Genomic DNA, 18,802 nt, shown 5'->3' with positions numbered 1-18,802 from the left:
TGATGGATTACAGTAATGGGATGGGGTGTGTTGAGGAAAGAAGAAGTGTGTGATGGTGTGTGTGTTTGAAAGGGATGGAGGGGGGGGGGGGGGGGGGGCTCATGCATAAATATATTGGCAATGTATGAATAAATCTGAAACGCATTGACTTTAAAGGCATGGTTAGCAGTGGAGAGGAATGGGCTGTGACTGTGGCCTTTTCCATGCTTCACTCCTCCTAGGAAAAGCTGAAAAGCACACTGCCATGCTGACTGCATCTAGACATCCCCTCCATTTCAGGATGAACTGTACTTGTCAGGCAGGCACACTCACCTTCTCCAACAACACATACGATCTCTCAAAACTTCAGGGAAATTCTTTCAACATGTTTCAGTTGTCCCAGCTGATTTGGGACATAATTACATTAAAAAATACATTATGGAGTGATGTAGATGGTGACTGCTCTGCCTGTATATGGGACATTTTTCATGACTGTGTTTCATGCTCAGTCTTAGTCATATTTGCTGTAGAAGCATTCGTGGGTGTGTCCCTAGACTGTATAACATTGCATACCAGTGGGAATCTGAAAGGCCCACTTCCAAAAATATTGATAGATTTTTTTTCCCCACATAGGAGTTAGCACTGAGCATTGAATCTTCATTATTTTGTTTTTTTAATGAAGCCCTGTGCCAACATGTTCCCTCCCCACTGACTGCAGTCGCTGAGCATGGTGAAGTAGCAAACCTGTGGACAGGCGCCAGCTTCCCATCTAATGAGACCATACATTAAATTGTAGGCCGCTCAGCACCTGTACCAAAAGATTAATGTAGGTTTGTTTGCTTTGTGCGTGTGTGTGTGTGTGTGTGTGTGTGTGTGTGTGTGTGTGTGTTTGAGAGACGGAGAGAGGGTATAAGTATTTTGGTACCGTCCACAAATTTGGCACTATTGCATTCTTTTTTGAAACACTAAACTCTTTGTGCCACTCTGCCATCTAGAGGCATTTCATGGCAAACTATTTCACACCATGCTAGATTCAGACTCAACAGACCTGTTTCTGCTGCACAGGAATGCGTCATCAGCATTTAAAAATCATTGTTGTCTTTTTCTTCTTGTTTAAATTAATGATTGCTTGAAAAACCGTAGTTAACGTCCTTCTGTTTTGGTGTTCAGGGTCTTGTATTTCCACTAACCAGGGTGGAAAAATACAGAACTCTCGCTCTGATTCAGTGAAATTCTGTATTTTCAGTGGAATTCTATTTTTACCATTATTTTTAGGCTTATCGCTCCCTTTTTAATTCCATGATAACAAGCAAAGTGAAGACCTGTCCAAAGTAAACTTGTACAACTGTTCTGTCAAAGAAATATCACACAGCTCAGAAGAATTATCACAACTACCCACACAGACTCTGGTGTTCTCATACACAACTTTCTGTAGACACACATCTATGACATGTTTCTTTGGGTGTAATCAGGTCACATATTAGCTCACACACTCCTTTCCCACAGTCCGACAACTATATTTAACCATTGAGAAGAAGTCATGTTGCTGGCTTAGTCTCTCACATTATGATTACTGTTGCACCTTTCCAAACAGTGTAAACCAGAAGGGTTTAAACCAGGTCACTCTTGTGCATAGTGTAAACCAGAAGGGTTTAAACCAGGTCATGTGCATGGCCTCTCTTCTGGATGGCCAAGTGATTACAAATCTAGGCAGTGGTGTAGTGGTTCCTAGAGAAGTGGGTATGCTCTTAATTTTTTTAAGCAGCCCATACAGCACAGGATAAACGCCTTGTTTTTGAGAAGTGGGTATACTCAATGCTGACAGAAAAATAAGTGGGCATACTTTGTATACCTGCGTACACCCTGGACTACACCACTGGATCTAGGTTACGGACAAAGTTGTCTTCAGTGGTCCAGAGAAGCAGACAAAGAAACAGAAAATGAACAGGGTAATAGAATCTCAATAAGCACGCTAAAGTTGAAGAACGGGCCGGAGGACGAAGTCATGTTTCTGGAGTTTAATTCAGCGTGGAAACCCCCTCTCAGCTGATGCTTAGAGAAAGGCTTACCCGACAGCAGAATGCATTGGCATTAGGACCACACCCTTTGGGTGAGAGGAAGGGGGAAAGTTGGGAGAGGGGGTGATACCAAGTTACAAAGGATTTTAGCGGGGAGAGGGGTCACATGTCATTTGCTCAGGTCTCAGCGAGACAGACAGAGTACACATCCAAAGTGAGTTGCAGATACAAAACAAGGAGTTAATGTCTTTCTACAAAAGAATAGCAATATTTCCAGTTCCATCAAGGGATTCCTGTGGGTAGCATGGTGGATTGGATTTAAACCCCTGAGGGTGTTCCCTTTCCCATGCTGAGGACAACACTACTCTCCCTCATGTTAAGTTATACCATCAGCAAGAACAAGGAAACTATGTACCATTAAAGTCTTGACATTGTCTTTATCGGTGATCACGTGACCCTCTGGTGGATAAGTGTATTGTTAGTGTATCAACTATCCTCATCATTTCTGGCTTTGGGATGGAAGGAACAGCAATGAGGTGTACTCAAAGGGGAGGGGGAGGCTGGATTTCCAACTTTTCTCCAGATCATTCTTGTGGTAAATATGTTTCTTTGCTTACATATTAGGTTTTTTTGCTGTGTTTGTGTGTATACACCCCCAAATGTATGGGTTAGTGTCTATGTGTATATTCAACTGTGTTAAAAGCATGACAACCTTTGACATTCATCAGATACCACAGTCAGTATTTACTCAACCAACGTTTTAGGATAAAAATAGCTAATTTTAGTCGTGCCGGGTGACCTTCCCATGTTAGGAAAACAGTGATAGGGAAGGAGTGGGGGAGAAAGGAGGAGGAGATAAAGGAAAGGGTATAAAATAGACTCATACCTTTTGAGTGCTACTACATAACACTGCAGGTAACTCGGCCATGCATATGCCATTAGCCCTTTGTGTCCTGGTGACCACATGCTTCTCCCTAGTGGCTGGGGAAGTGGTGGCCAACTTCTACGACATCACAGAATGCCTTGAGTTTTTCCACAAGTATAGGATACCTGACCTGGGGAAAGACAGGCCTGGAGTGGTTCACATCTGCCATCGTTTCCACAACCAATACCACTTTGCCACGCTGTACGACACACATAACCGCATCGCCGTCTACTCGGCATACATCTTTGAGGCCAGCAATGGAGGAGGCAGAGAGAAGCGCTGGTTCATTGAGCCCCAGGTGAGTCCCAGAGGGTCTGTTCTGCATCAGTTGTTCATTTCTTGTCAAAAATATCAATAACTGGAAGAAACTAAATTATCTGTTTGTTTGGATTTGTGCTTAAAAAAACTAAAATTGTAACTATGGGCAATAGGCATGGGAAATTCAGCACAAATAGATACTGAGACATGTAGAAAGAGATACCAGAATGAGGTCCCATGTTGTAGCAGAGATTCTGCTCTGTCCATGCCTGCATATGGCGGCACAGGTCAAATTAAAAAACTTCAGTCAGCATATTATATTATATCATGTTCTCCCTTGTTTACCATCTCCTCTCTCCCGCCAGTGATTTTAATATTAGTTTTCTCCTCAAGCTGGTGAACTCCTCATGGGACGGAGAAATGAGAGATGGGTACTGGCTCGGGCAAGACAACCCTGATATTTACCTGGGAGAGAATCAGGCTCTGAATGAAGACTACACACACTCTGGGTTTGACCGAGGACATCTCAACCCCAATGGCCATCATGCTGGTTTGTCTACCTCCTCAATGGACTAATTCTGTGACACCTGCCATGTCCTGACTTACCTCACACATACAGTGGTTAGCAGGCTGCATGACCTCTATGAAACCTCACCAAATGCATGTGATAGTAACATTAATAATTATGCATCCCAAATAATCATAACGTGTGGTCCTATGTTTCCTGTTTAGTTCCAGGACGGAACTCAACATTTACCCTCACAAATGTGGTTCCCCAGAATCCTAAGCTCAACCAGAATGCCTGGCGCATCTACGAGTCCAAGCTCACGGAAAAATTCCAAGGTCCTACATGCTGGCAGGCCCATGTCCTGGTAGGCGCCATCCCCTCTGCAAACAACTGGATTGTGAAGAACAACCAAAAGCGTGTCAACATCCCAGAGTATATCTGGAACGCCTACTGCTGCATGAATGGCTACGGCAGGCCTGCTTTCAGTGGGGGAGCCACGGCCCTCAACACTGAGCAGAATATTGTGGTGGAGCGTACTCTGGATGAGATGGTTGACTTCCTCCAGCAGTACTCCAACACACCTGTAGGGGATCTGTTTCGCGGACAGTGTACAGTGTAGTGGTGGGCTAAATCATTGCTTAAAATAGCAGTGGAACACATATGTGCTTTGAGTGATGTCAAACCTTGGGTTTAGACTGAAACAATTAAATAGCCTTATATTATCTTTGTCTTTGTTTGTGATTATTATAATGTTGAGATAAACTTGGTGATTAAACTGTGTGAACAAGCAGTGAAGAGAAGCACCGGTGTAGAATGAGGATTTTTTTTTTCTAAGATGAAAGGGGATGGTAACTCGGACGTATCCCAGGCTCTTCAGGGTCTGTTATGAAAGTGACTGAAGAAGGAGAGGACAAGACTCAAAAATAAGGTTTACAGGTTAGTGTTTCTTGAATAGCTAAACTTGGTGAGGGTTTCATAAGAACACAATCATGTAGTTTCTTCTACAACAGTTATCCATGCCAGTGGGAGTTGTGGGAAAATGTGTCGCGTTTCACTTGAGTTGTTTAGAGAAATATATATTGTGAGGTAAAGGTACCAGTCTTTGAGTCAAAAAAATATAAAAAATATTGAATTCGGTAAGTACATGTTAAAAAGAAAAGATTTTGTATTTTCAAGTGAACTAAACCATAGCTACAACCATACACGCATTTAGAAAACATGAGCTCACAAGTCTAGAGCAATTATGTGTTTGGATCCATTTTATGAAAAGTTAGTGTGGAACTTAAAAAAAGAAAAAAAAAAGAAGCTCATTATTGTATATTTACTAAGACTAATTAGTCCTATGAATAAATGTATGAAGATACGGCTGGTGCATAAGGTGTACGTTCGCTCATGATTAATGAAGCAGTTCAAGGATTTGAAAAATTAAGTGAGAGCATTTCAGACTTTTAACTGGTGATTTATTGCCCCCCTGTGGTAGCTAGGGTTTATTACAACACTGAAACTTTGTAGCAATCGGGGGATATGATCTACATGAAAAATAGTCAAGAAATCAGATGTCAGAGGGGGTGTTGAAACTGAATGTTGAAACTTGTCAGAGGCTGTGTCAATTTTCCCACACCACAGATATCTGGAGGGGAGAAGGAAGAATTAATCTTATACCTGTTTTCTATTTCTTTCACCTGCTTTGTTGCCAACAATATTTGTGTCAATAGATTAGTGAGTTTAGACTTTGGGACCTACTACACGTCACGACTGGCATTGTTGTTATATATGTAACCATGTGATCTTCACACAATGAAAGGTGTTTTTTATAGAATTTGAAAGTTGGTGTCTTAATGTAGAGACTGAGCAATAGTTTCAACTGTTTTAATTGTTTTCAGTAAATGTTTGGACCCAATAAGATCTCAAAATGAGGCCCTGGTTCAAAAATCCAGAAGTGTCCCTTTTGTCCAGTTCATGACACATTTAGGTAAATGTCAATATACATATACAAATCACTTAGTGAGCAAGTCTGCCTCAGAGGACATACGCCAATAAAACATTATGACCAATCCCCATTGATAAGAGTGGATGAGATCATATTGACTCTCCTTGTTCTGATGAAGGACACGCAAATCATGTATGTCATGCAAATGTTCATCCCTTGTCTACCGTTTGTGAGGTCTTAGTGTGGTCTCTTGGTTGGTTGGGTGCCTGACCTCACCATGAACTCATGTCCTTGTAAAAATACAGAGATGGGAAGTAGAGGGTACTCTAGTAACACTACTGTGAATAGCATAAACATTAAATCAACCAGGTGGTGTTTCTCCTTTGCGTCTCACTTCAGACACATAAACTGCAAGTCACTAAAGGTCGATAGGTTATTGTGGATGGTGATGTTTCACAGAATTGGATCACTCCAATATAGTAACCTTTCATGGCTGGATACATTCCGGCTGATGGTAATTTTGCACAACGAATAAATGGAGACTCAAATCAGACAATGGTAGGAAAATCAAAAACCAGGTTTAATTTACAATGATCAAGGGAGTGAGAGCATAACTTCTCATAAAGATTCACCATCTTCTCTGATTAAAACATAGATGAGAAAGTCTCAATTTTAAGTATCCAAGGTCTAATAAGAGAGGGCATTAATCACCGGGGCCAATCTTACGTACGCTACACTGAGTCAGGAGAATCACCAGGCTACCATCATCAATTGTTATCCTGGCCTTTTACAATAAAGTTGCTTGACGCTGAGAACGCAAGGAGTGAGTGACAGTGACACAGTGAACTCAAACCTACACACAAAGGCCCAGAAAAGTTTCATTCTTGGAACCCAAACACAACTTGTAGCTTCCATTTTTATCTGCCCAATGATATCCCTACGCTGTAATGTGCCTTGTGTATGTTGAACTGCTTCTTGTGGGCTCCTTTGGAGCAGTGTTCTTGACTGCTAGATCCTTAGACTTGGCCAAAGTCTTTTCCAGGCTAGTCAAGCTGGTCACTGGGACCTCCAAAACTTCTCCAAACGCTACAGTACTTACACAACATGGCAACCCAAGCCATTTCTTAACGGGCTTATACCAGACTCTCTCAAATTTCCCCACCTCTGAAATCAGCTTCATACACAGTCAAAGGTCATCCTAGGTGTGGAAAAAGCCCAAACTCCAAGGAATTCTATCTAGCCGGAAACTTAAATGAAGAAAGTTACTGGAAAGCCTCTGTTAGTATTTTACAGCAGTAGCTGCACCTGATAGGACAGATAACACCTTCTCTGTACAGCCAGGTGGTAAAACGTGTCATGATCACATGTTTCACTTCAGGAAATATGAAAAGCTTAAAAAGGAGCCGATGCTAGGTCAGACGTCCAGGAGGATAATATCTTGAAGGTAAGCAACACTACTCTTGTTGGGTCCGCTTTTAGGGTCTTTTTGTGTACAGTTTAGTCAGAATAAAGTGTGCTAGGTTGATTTTATTAGATACATGATTGATACTTTGCTTAACTGTACCTCGTAAATGTATCTGTGTGAGTAATATGACTACACAGTATAATTAATGATTTTTAATTTTGCTTCTCTAAAAAGAAATTCTGACAAAATATTAGGTGGACTACATTTTGTCCCTCTCTCACACATGTGTAGTTTCTGGTGCAGTATATTATTTGTTTCAGAACAATGGAATATAAGATGATAATGATTCCGATAACAAATCTCTTACAAGTATGGAGCAGCATGACAGACATAAGTTAAACTTAGGACTTAGAAGTTGTTTGCTGTGTAGGCCCACACCCCGTTAACCTTACCAAACAGTTTTACCATTCTGGGGGTGTTTGACCATGAAGGCAGGAACCTCACATATTTTGCAGAGCAGATAGGATGTACCTCAATAGAACTGATAGTCTTAACAATTAATTCTCTAAGCCTTGAAACCTGTCCTCGGTAGTATATATATATATATACAGCCGCGGAAAAAATTAAGAGACCACTTCAAAATTATCAGTTTCTCTGGTTTTACTATTTATTGGTATGTGTTAAAGTAAAATGTACATTTTTGTTTTATTCTATAACCTACTGGCAACATTCCTACCAAATTTCAAATAAAAATATTGTCATTTAGATCATTTATTTGCAGAAAAATGACAATTGGTCAAAATAGCAAAAAAGATGCAGTGTCTTCAGATCTCGAATAATGCAAAGAAAACAAGCTCATATTCATTTTTAAACTACACAATATTAATGCTTTAACTTAGGAAGAGTTCAGAAATCAATATTTGGTGGAATAACCTTGATTTAAAATCACAACCTTCATGTGTCTTGGCATGCTCTCCACCAGTCTTTCACATTGCCGTTGGGTGACTTTATGCTACTCCTGGCGCAAGAATTCAAGCAGCTCGGCTTCTTTTCATGGCTTGTGACCATCCATCTTCCTCTTGATCACATTTCAGAGGTTTTTTATGGGATTCAGGTCTCGAAATTGGGCTGGCCATGACAGGTCCCTGATCTGGTGGTACTCCATCCACACCTTTACTGGCCTGGCTGTGTGGCATGGAGCATTGCCCTGCTGGAAAAAACACTTCTCAGAGTTGGGGAACATTGTCAGAGCAAAAGGAAGCAAGTTTTTCTTCCGGGACAACGTTGTACTTTGCCTGGCTGAGGTTTGTAAAAGACCATAAGGATTGAAAAAGCGGACTGGAGGGTCTTCTAAGTTCGTCTTCTCTGATGAGTCCAATTTCACAGTAGGTGCAAGACTCTGTGGCTTGTAGGCCTCTCCAGGTCTCCGTCTAACCATCAGACGACCATGTGTTGGGCAAAGCTGGAAATTGGACTCAGAGAAGATGAACTTAGAAGATGACCCTCCAGTCCGCTTTTTCAATCCTTATGGTCTTTTACAAACCTCAGCCAGGCAAAGTACAACGTTGTCCCGGAAGAAAAACTTGCTTCCTTTTGCTCTGACAATGTTCCCCAACTCTGAGAAGTGTTTTTTCCAGCAGGGCAATGCTCCATGCCACACAGCCAGGCCAGTAAAGGTGTGGATGGAGTATCACCAGATCAGGGCCCTGTCATGGTCAGCCCAATTTCGAGACCTGAATCCCATAAAAAACCTCTGAAATGTGATCAAGAGGAAGATGGATGGTCACAAGCCATGAAAAGAAGCCGAGCTGCTTGAATTCTTGCGCCAGGAGTAGCATAAAGTCACCCAACGGCAATGTGAAAGACTGGTGGAGAGCATGCCAAGACACATGAAAGTTGTGATTTTAAATCAAGGTTATTCCACCAAATATTGATTTCTGAACTCTTCCTAAGTTAAAGCATTAGTATTGTGTAGTTTAAAAATGAATATGAGCTTGTTTTCTTTGCATTATTCGAGATCTGAAGACACTGCATCTTTTTTGCTATTTTGACCAATTGTCATTTTTCTGCAAATAAATGATCTAAATGACAATATTTTTATTTGAAATTTGGTAGGAATGTTGCCAGTAGGTTATAGAATAAAACAAAAATGTACATTTTACTTTAACACATACCAATAAATAGTAAAACCAGAGAAACTGATAATTTTGAAGTGGTCTCTTAATTTTTTCCGCGGCTGTATATTGTGGTACCATGAGAGGTTTTACCAATAAGCGGGGTGTAGGGCAGTGAGTAACAACAGGAGAGAGCAGCATAGGCTTCATAAAGTTGCTCTTAACTTCAATCCTACCAACTGTAGTTGCAAAATCAAAGTCCCTCAGACGCTGAACTAAGTTTGTGCCCCACCGCCTGCTTGGTGTGTGTGTCCACTCCTTTGTTCTCTCCCTTACACCTGAGCTCCAGCTTTAATCAGAGGGCTGAGGCATTTGCACCTGTCCGAATAGTGCATTCTGGGAAATGTAGTTTTCCTGGCAGCCACCTTGTGACGTGGTAGGCACTTTCCGGAGAGGAACATAACCACATTACACCCCTCTGCCACAAGCCTCTTGTGATGCCACAATATATAACATATAACATATAGTGCAGTGCCATTTGTCTACTAAACATGGTGTGTATTATGGCATCCAAAGAGTAACATTTTGCTCTCATCTGACCAGACTATATTCTCCCAGTATTTCACAGGCTTGTCCAAACTTTAAAGAAGCTTCAACATGCTTTTTCTTTAACAATGGTGTCCTGCCTGGTGAGTGTGCATAAAGGCCATGGCAGTTGAGTGCATTACTTAGTTTATGGTGAAATAATGTTCTTTCAACTTCTGGATTATGACGACAGTGCTATCTGGGACATTTAGAAGTTTAGAAATGTGTCTGTTACCAATGCAACAAGTATGTTTGGGGTCTTGAGCGAGCTCTTTGCTTTTACCCATCATGAGATGTTTCTTGTGTGACACCTTGGTAATGAGACACCTTTTTATGGGCCATCAGTTGGGACTGAACCAGCTGATATTATTTTGCACTGACAAGGGGCCGGATTGCTTTCTAATTACTAATATATTTTAGCTGTTGTCTTTTCATGCCTTTTTGCACTTCCCTTTATTCATGTGTTCAATACATTTTCCCTGTGTCGGTTCACATTATTACACGTAACTTAATTTCTGAACTTATTTGTTTTGGTTTCTTTGTGTGTATGGATTACTTGGGTTGTTACCAACATCTGGTGAAAATATCATGTCAATAGCACCTTTGGAAATATATTTACTGAGAAAAATGGTGACGTGTTCAATACTTATTTTACCTGCTGTATATGTAGAGAGAGAGAGACAGAGAGAGAAAGAGAGAGAGAGAAAGATTTTCCACTCATAAGAAGTGTTGACCAAAAATGTTTTAAAACGTAGATCGTAACCTCCTAAACATACAAATACACAATTATGACCATCAGTTAAGAAATGTCATGTTCGTGCCTGTTGTGTAGGTCTATTTATAGTGTAGTCCATTACACTTTTTATCATAGTCAGTGTTTGTATTTAAAAATTGTCAGTATTTGTACACAGTCATGAATCTGTAAAAAGCAGTAGCTTGTACTAAGCCATGAATAACCCCTGCCAATCAACATGGTGCTACAGATGAATGTAAGCAAAAGGTGTCATTTGATTGGCTATTGAGCATAAATATCAATAATCTTTCACCGAACCGCAGACTGCATCTTTAATAGGCTTTCAGTCTGAAACAAATGCATTGTGTATGGAATTTAAGTTGAATCTTAAAATGTAGAAATCTTAAATGATATTTTTTTGACAACTTTTGTCCCTTACTAAGATTACTAAAACTCAAACTGCCACTATAATAAACTAAAACAGAATAGAAATGAGTCCATGAAATAACTAAACTAATGAAACCACTGCTGAAAAAAAACCTACACTATCTAAATAAAAACATTTGAAAATGGACTGTTATAACTGGTAACTTTATAACTGTACCATCTTTGAATAATTATATTTTTTGTATAATGTCTAATGGTTGTATAAAAGAGAATACACATGAACTAAGTGCAAATGACCTTTTTAAGGACAAAATGAGAGCCAAATCATGTTTTGGCTGGGGCAGTCCACTAACCTATCTTAAAGTAGACTAAGTTTTTGTGTATAAGACTCAAACGTGCCTTGTTTCCCTGCAGTCTTTGTTACACCGTCCCATGCTTCAGTTGCTCTCTTTCACTTCTGTTTACATCAATAGATGGTTTCTCATGTTTAAAGAAACATTTGATGTTGCCACTATGCTAAGTAATTTATTATAATGCAACTGCAATTCACAGAAATGGTCTACATTACAGCTCTGCAGTAGTATACTGTACATAGTCCAGTTAAACACGGCAGATTTCACATCAATTCCTAACAGTGAACCTTTAAGCCTTTGTTACTCATTTGGGCCTGGGTGCAAAGTTGTGTTTAATCAAACTCCCCTCTTAGTAAAGTGTGTAAAATGTTCTGCACCACGAAGTGGAAAGAAATCAATTCAACCAATCATACCATGTTGTATGGTAAGAAATTAAAGGTGCAGGTCTAGGGCAGAACACTTAACTAGAGAATACATGAATAAAGTTCAAATTGCCTTTTCAAGAATATATCACACGATGCATGTTTCTGTTTATCTACAACTATTTGCGGTAATTGTATTTTCACCTAGATACTGCCGTCTGTGGAGCACTAAACCTCCAACCAAAGCAAGAAGGATTTACCACAAATTACCACCCCACAAAATTAGTCCAGAATGGCCCAGGAAGAAGCCTACTCCACTCTTATGCATGGAATAAAGGAGCTCACCTTCAAAGGGCCACCAGTACCCAGTGAGCTGCTGCTGAATGGCCATCATGCTTTTCCACTGGCTGTGAATGCCCAGGATCAGGTCATCATAGCTGCCTCATGCTATGGCCTTGGGCGCATAGTGGTGCTGGGGCATGAGGCGTACCTTCATGACTTCCCAGACCTAGTTACGAATGCCCTGGGTTGGTTACGATCTTCATCTGGGAGGGCTACAGTAGGTGTCCATCCAAGCTGCCAGGCCATTGTGGGAAACCTTTCCTCAGTTGATGCAGAGGTCTGCCAGTTCAGAAGTGATCTTGGAGTTTTTGTTGCAGATGCCTATAGTGTCGGCCCATTTTCTAAGGATCTGGTGAGTTTCCTTAAGGCAGGAGGAGGCCTTCTTATTGCTGGCCAGGCCTGGCACTGGTCTCACACTCATCCTGGGGAGAAAGTTCTCCTGAACTTCCCTGGAAACCAGGTGTGTGGTGTGGCTGGTATTTACTTCACAGAGTGTTATGGGGAGCATGGAGAGATTCTTGTACCACCAAAACTTCCTCTGAAATGGTCCTCAGGGTTGTAAGTATCTTGCCTGAATCAAAGGTTAAGTTACATTAAACATTTTGTGGAAGGTGAAAATGAATTTATAAATGTTATAAATCAGGAAATTGCATGTGTAGGTCACTTAAAATTAGTAAGGTAGTTAATATCCCTTTAGTGCAGACTTATATTTTCGTATATAGACTGCATTCTAATATCTAAGATCGTTCATTTTCTTATACAGTATATTTATCTGTTTTTGTGGCTATCTACAGTAAGAATGAAAAGGCCAGAGAGGATCTTGAATTCTTGCTGAATCAAGTTTCTGAATTTGATATCCGTGGTGATTCAGTACCTTCAGAGGTCCTGGTCCATGGACCCCTCGCATTCCCCATTGGCGCCACACCTGATGGCAGGGCCTTCCTCGCTGGAGCTCAATATGGCCTTGGCCGAGTCATCGTGGCCACTCATGAGAGCTACCTTGGGCGTGACTCCCTTGCAAAGTTTTTCACCAATGCTCTACACTGGCTGGACAAGGGGCGCAATGGGGCAGTTGGTATCGTACCATGGCTTCAAAATGTTACCAACCTTCTAAGCAAGTCTGGTCTTCCTTGTCAGGTGACTGACTTTAAGGATGATCTAAGTGTCTATGTGTGTGACTCATACAGTGATGATCACTGCAAAGAAATCCAGAGCTTTGTTGCTGAAGGTGGAGGACTCCTTATTGGTGGCCATGCCTGGTACTGGAGTTACAGCAATACTGCAGCTGCCGCTTTGACGAAATACCCAGGCAACCACATTCTCAACCAGATGGGTCTCTCCATTCTAACATCAACTTTGGATCAAGGATTATACAAAGCGCAATCAGGACAAGAACTGTTAGAAGTGTACCAGTTCCGTCAATTCTTGCCACGTGTTGTCAATTATTTTGCTGAGAGCCAAAGTCTCAGTGATGATCAGCAAGAATGTCTGCAGAAGATGGGAAGAGACTGTGCTAATTACCTCACCATGTCTGCTCATGACTGCGCCTCCTATTCCTCAGTGCTGGAGATACTGACAGACTTGGTGAAGACGGGGAAAGTCCCACAAGTTTGTGGAAGCTGTCCAGTGAGTAGTGCTGAAGACCGCCTGCTCCTTGAAGTTGCCAGTGAGGTGTGTAAGGTGTGCCCAGATCCGGATGCCCTCCTGCCCTACATCATCAAGGATCTGCCAGCTCTGCCAACAGTCAGTGACACCAGGGTTCCCATCAGTGCCAATACAGGAGGTTGGTCTAATCACAACTCATAGTTAGCTTAGTTCATATTTGATCTATTCAAATGTATGTAACATTTCAGGCAGGAGTGACTTATTCATATGGAGTTAGAATAGTTTCAAAATTCACAAATAAAAATCACACAAAGCATAAATATATTTGCTGATTCACAAATGCCAATGCTGTTTCAGTTATTTACAGACCATGTGCAGCGTGCATTACAAACAGTTCGCCATCCGTGCATTTATGTGTGGATTTTTGATTAGTTCACCATTCACAAATGCGTTTATTTTTCTACTAAATCAGGATATCAGTATTTGGCGTTTAACTACTTTAATGTAAGCTCTGTTCAACAAAAATATCCAGCAACCTGCAATAGTATCAATCTCCATTCAATAATTTCACTGTGCTGGATTAAAAAAAGTCAAAAGTAGATACAAACTTTTATGACACTCTGAAATTGGTGTTTTTTCACTCACACCTTATTTTCGCAGAGTTTGCTTGAAACCCATTCAATTTTAAAAGAGATGTTTCTTTTGGAACCAGGAAGTGTTAAAATCCTTACACTTAAAACTACAAACTTCTGGTCGACTCCATACTCGCATGTCGGCCGAATTTACGTATGTGTATTTAGCTGAAATTGTAAGAGACATATGATTGTCCTTTGAACAAAACTAATTTGTAAATCAATCCATGTTAGGAAAGTCTCAACAGTCCTCAAATAAATGCAAAGATGTTTTCTAATGGCAATCGGTTGGTAAATATACGTTTGTTATTCTGCATATAACAGCATTTACAATTGTGATTGCGTGCCATTTGTATGTGAATCAGGAAATACATTTGTGAATCGTGTAATTTATTTGTTTGTGAATTTTGAAACTATTCTCCATACTACATTTTGAAACTACTATACTGCATATATCCACATAGATATATTTCTTAGTTGGGAAAAAAATCCCAAACATTAAAGAGGACACTGCAACTACCAACTTGTAATCATATAAGAGACTGACTTGAGGCTACACAAACGTGACAATAGCTTAGGCAACAAACACATGCTACTAGTAGTGATAAAAATCCCCCATTAATGCTTACATTAGCAGGAACTTAGCAGAAAATACCAAAACAAACATTTGTAGCTAATAATTTAGGACAACTAAAAGCACAACTGAATTTTGCTTGAAAGTGTAGACCAGGGCCCCGTTCCTCGTACTTGGCTAACTGAGTTAGCAGGATCATTTTCAGGATAAGATTACATTAGTCAGGCTTTTCGGTTCCACCAAGCAGGTTTGGCAAAATCACCATAGCAACACCCATAAACTTGAACCTGCTCCAGCGCAGGCTAACTTAAGTTAGCTAGATAAGCTTGCCACTCTGCCGGAAAAAATAAGCCTATACAGTACATACATATTCTCATAAGTATCTATTAATTTGTATCAATTAGATACTCTTAGGGTTTTTATCTACTTATTCTAAAAGTTATAAAGTTAAAAATTATTTTCGCTAGCAAGATCTGATTCGATGATGCATTCCATTAAGCCTTCTACCAGCAGGCACATTTAAAGAAATATAATCTGATTGATTTGGGTGATGAGGCACTTAAAATTAGCCTATACATTTCCCCAACACCTACGCATTTAACTTGTCTGCGATATTTTGCCATGGTTCTTGTCTAGCCCTCACAGCAGTGAAGGTGTTAGATTTTGCCATGATTATAGTCTTGAATTCCTCATATACATTCATGATCATATCCTGCTCGTCAGCAGAGAAAAAAGAGGCTCTTTCTTTGAGTTTATTCGCCATTGTACTGTTAGAAAAGCATGGTTTCGGTGATGGACGCTTCTCCCTTTTGAAGTAGGACGGGCACGTGCAATTATCCTGATAACTGAAGTCTGGTTCCAAATAACAAGTTTGTTTGAGCGCAGATCAGCCTTTGAGAAACCGAGATAGACATACTTCAATCATGGGGTTAATTTAAGCTGGCTAATAGGACATTTGATCGACTTAGTTGAACCACGTACGAGGAACAGGGCCCTGGTCCAATCTTAAACCACCTAGGCAGATTTGTTAGTGGTTATTAAAACTTGAGAACAGAGTTTCTCAAATAGTATTATTTAATCAACACTTAGCAATAAACAACGATTCAATTACGTATATCTGGATCTGGGCCATTATTCACTTCCTTAAATGTGCTGAAAGCAATGTTACTAATTGTTCTTAATATCAGAAAGTTCAACAAAAACAATTGAGGAAGAAATGTTTGTATTTTTGGATTTGAGCGTTGAGTATTGTATGGTGGTTGTGTATGGCAGGTTGTGAAGAATGGATCAGCACTGGTCTGTACCTCTCCCCTGGTATGAAGACAGATATTGAGTTCCCCCCACATCTTGTGGGCAAAAATTGGATGGTAAGCAAAAAATATTACGGCCATTTCAAAACACTACAAAGCCATTTTGTAACACTTTAAAACACCGTTTCATGTTACTCAACCTGTTCTACTGCCTCCCCCAGGTGCAGATCAGCTGCCAGTCTGACGACCTTTGGGAAGCAGATGTGTTGAAACGAGCATCTGTGGTGTGTGAGCGCTTCCCTGTGGATGATGACAGAGTGCAGGTGTGGAACCTCTGGGGGGGTCTCATCTACCTGATCGCCCCACCCAACTGCAGCATGAAAGGGGCAGAGGTGGTGGTGCAGAGAGCTGTTCGAGCACCATACTATAAATCTGGTGAGGAACTCTGTAAAAGCGGCTAACTACAAGCCTGAAATGGTATTTTAGCAATTAAAAACACCAATCTTGACAGTGTGGGCTTATGCCAGTGACACTTTCCTTGTTTTGGTTTGCTGTTTTCACTACATAGACTCACTAGTCTCTTTTGAGGTACAAAGTGGTATTATGAAAGAGGACGAGCAGGGGCTAGTTGGTTAGCTTACTAACTTGACATTAAGTCAAAATGGCTCCTATTTTTAGTTCATTTTTGTAAAACCCTTACATATAGCTAATTTAAACCTTACGCTTGAGAATAGTTGGTAGAAGTGGCACGTAGAGTACCAGGTCAAGACTAAAGCCTAAAGAAGCAGAAAGACTACTTGTCTTGGCGCTCACTAAGGTTTGCACCAGAAGCTGCATCTGTTTGGAATTGAATTCAGTGACTATAACATGCTACAAATTGTACATGTAAGTAGTTATCCAGATTAAAAGGATGTATTTAAGAAAAATAATTCTATAAACATAGGCCAACATAGCCTATCAAGGAAATTGCTGTTAGAGCAAATAAAGAGAAGTTGCTTTCATTTGGTCTAAATATGTTGCTTCCATTTGGTTTTAATGTATGCAGTTCTTGAACCAAACTAGGACTAAAACTCATACGAAGTTAGACTATATGACATAGAATCTATAACAGGTTGCTGTGATCTTCATAAAATAGGCAGTGATCATATAATGTCTCTATTATAATGTCTCTCATTTTAAGGGGAGACCTGCGTACCTGACTGGGTAAATAATATCCGCCATGCACCTGCACCCTGGGCTGAGTTGGAGTTTGAGAACCTTATTATCACTCTCAACTCTGAGTTCATCAGAGACTTGGACCGACCGGATATGGTGGCGTCCCAGTGGGATGCCATCATGAGGGGTGTTGCCGATCTGGCTGGGAAACCTGCAAAGTTCCAACGCAAGGAGCGATTTGTGGCAGATGTGCAGATCTCAGCTGGTGAGTCAGATGCTTTTGGGACATCATGTGGCCAATCAAGGATGCATTGAAACACCATTCAAGAAATGGTGTTCTAATGGAAATCTAATGCACCTTTAGTTAACGTAAGTAAATAGGAATCGTAGTTAGTGTAAGTAGGAACCGTAGGGCAAAGACATTTGCAGACTTGTTTTATGTTATGCGTTTTGTATGTCATATTATTGTTAAACTATCATAATTCCTTCCCCATTTGAGTTTGATTTCCTGTTGTTTTACAAAAGGATTCATGCACTCTGGCTACCCAATCATGATGCATGCCACATCGGCCCCTGACTTACTGAAACTAACCAAAAAAAATGAACCTTGGGGATCACTTCATGAGCTGGGCCACGAACAGCAGCAGGAAGTCTGGGAGTTTCCCCCACACACCACAGAAGCCACTTGCAACCTGTGGTCAGTGTATATATCTGAGACGGTGCTTTTTCTGCCCCGGACCGAAGCCCACACAGCGTTGCAACCTTCTGAACGATATAATAGGATCCAGAATTATATCAAAGGAGGGCGAAACCTTGAACACTGGAGTGTCTGGGTGGCACTTGAGACCTACTTGCAGGTATTATGTCTTTGTTTTCTGCTAGATGCTTTCTCTAAAGTGCTTGATAATGGCGATTTATGAAACGGTATACTGTAGTTTATCTAAAAGACCAGCAGTTTGTTACAAACTCCTACACTATTTGGCTACATACTTTGCATTGATAAATAGTGTATATCTTTGGTGTTGGTCTAATTGTTAAACTGGTGACTAATTTGGTGTCTAATTACTAAACTTTGTCATTTCCCATCACCAAATGTTTAGTCAGGAATTTCTTTTGTCTGTAATGGGGAAACTAATGAAAACTGAAAATGAGACTTTAATCTCCATCACCATCATCAGCTCCAGGAGCAGTTTGGCTGGGACCCCTTTAAGAAGGTCTTCACTGCCTACCATACAATGGAGGGAGTGCCTCAGGACAACAAGGGCAAGATGAACACATATGCGGAGACCTTCTCCAAAGTGGTGAACAGGAACCTGACATCCTTCTTCAAGGCCTGGGGCTGGCCAATAGAGGCCGCCACTGAGGAGAAGCTCTCAGGTCTGCCTGACTGGAGTAATCATCCAATGGCCCAGTATGCCTGAGAGAAGATAGGCTTGTGAGGGTCTTTAAAATATGCTTAGGCTTGCTAGAATGCAATAATGACTTTCATTTTTGTTATTTGTTTGGCATGAAGGACAGTAGATTGACATATTGTTACCAGGAGAAGAAAGGGAAATTCTAAATAGTTTATTTCTTAATACCTCTTTAGAACTGCATATAGCTCCTTTCAATTGTATTACATTTTCTTTGCTTTTTATTTTCTTAATTAATTCACTGTCCTTAAAATCGTATTGTTTTCTCTTCTAAT

At 40.6% G+C, this 18,802-nt stretch overlaps 2 protein-coding genes across 2 annotated transcripts; both read left to right on the top strand.

Moving 5' to 3' along the window:
* Positions 1-2,923: 2,923 nt before the first annotated feature.
* On the top strand, positions 2,924-4,307 carry LOC308370299 (endonuclease domain-containing 1 protein; the record flags this gene model as incomplete). The annotated part of the gene is made up of 3 exons (XM_080844958.1): positions 2,924-3,220; positions 3,574-3,730; positions 3,913-4,307. 3 exons carry the CDS (start codon positions 2,924-2,926, stop codon positions 4,305-4,307), a joined length of 849 nt encoding a protein of 282 aa, XP_080701084.1.
* A 7,542-nt stretch (positions 4,308-11,849) lies between these two features.
* LOC308370298 (TRPM8 channel-associated factor homolog) lies at positions 11,850-18,536 on the top strand (the record flags this gene model as incomplete). The annotated part of the gene is made up of 7 exons (XM_080844957.1): positions 11,850-12,457; positions 12,694-13,682; positions 15,983-16,077; positions 16,182-16,395; positions 17,141-17,380; positions 17,641-17,972; positions 18,294-18,536. The coding sequence occupies 7 exons, from the start codon at positions 11,850-11,852 to the stop codon at positions 18,534-18,536; spliced, it is 2,721 nt and encodes a 906-aa protein (XP_080701083.1).
* Between the last annotated feature and the right edge of the window lie 266 nt (positions 18,537-18,802).

Source organism: Sprattus sprattus, assembly GCF_963457725.1.
Source record: "Sprattus sprattus genome assembly, chromosome: 9".
NCBI classification, from domain to species: Eukaryota; Metazoa; Chordata; class Actinopteri; order Clupeiformes; family Clupeidae; genus Sprattus; species Sprattus sprattus.
Note: the sequence above shows the minus strand (reverse complement) of the source record. Positions and strands in the feature narration are given on the sequence as shown.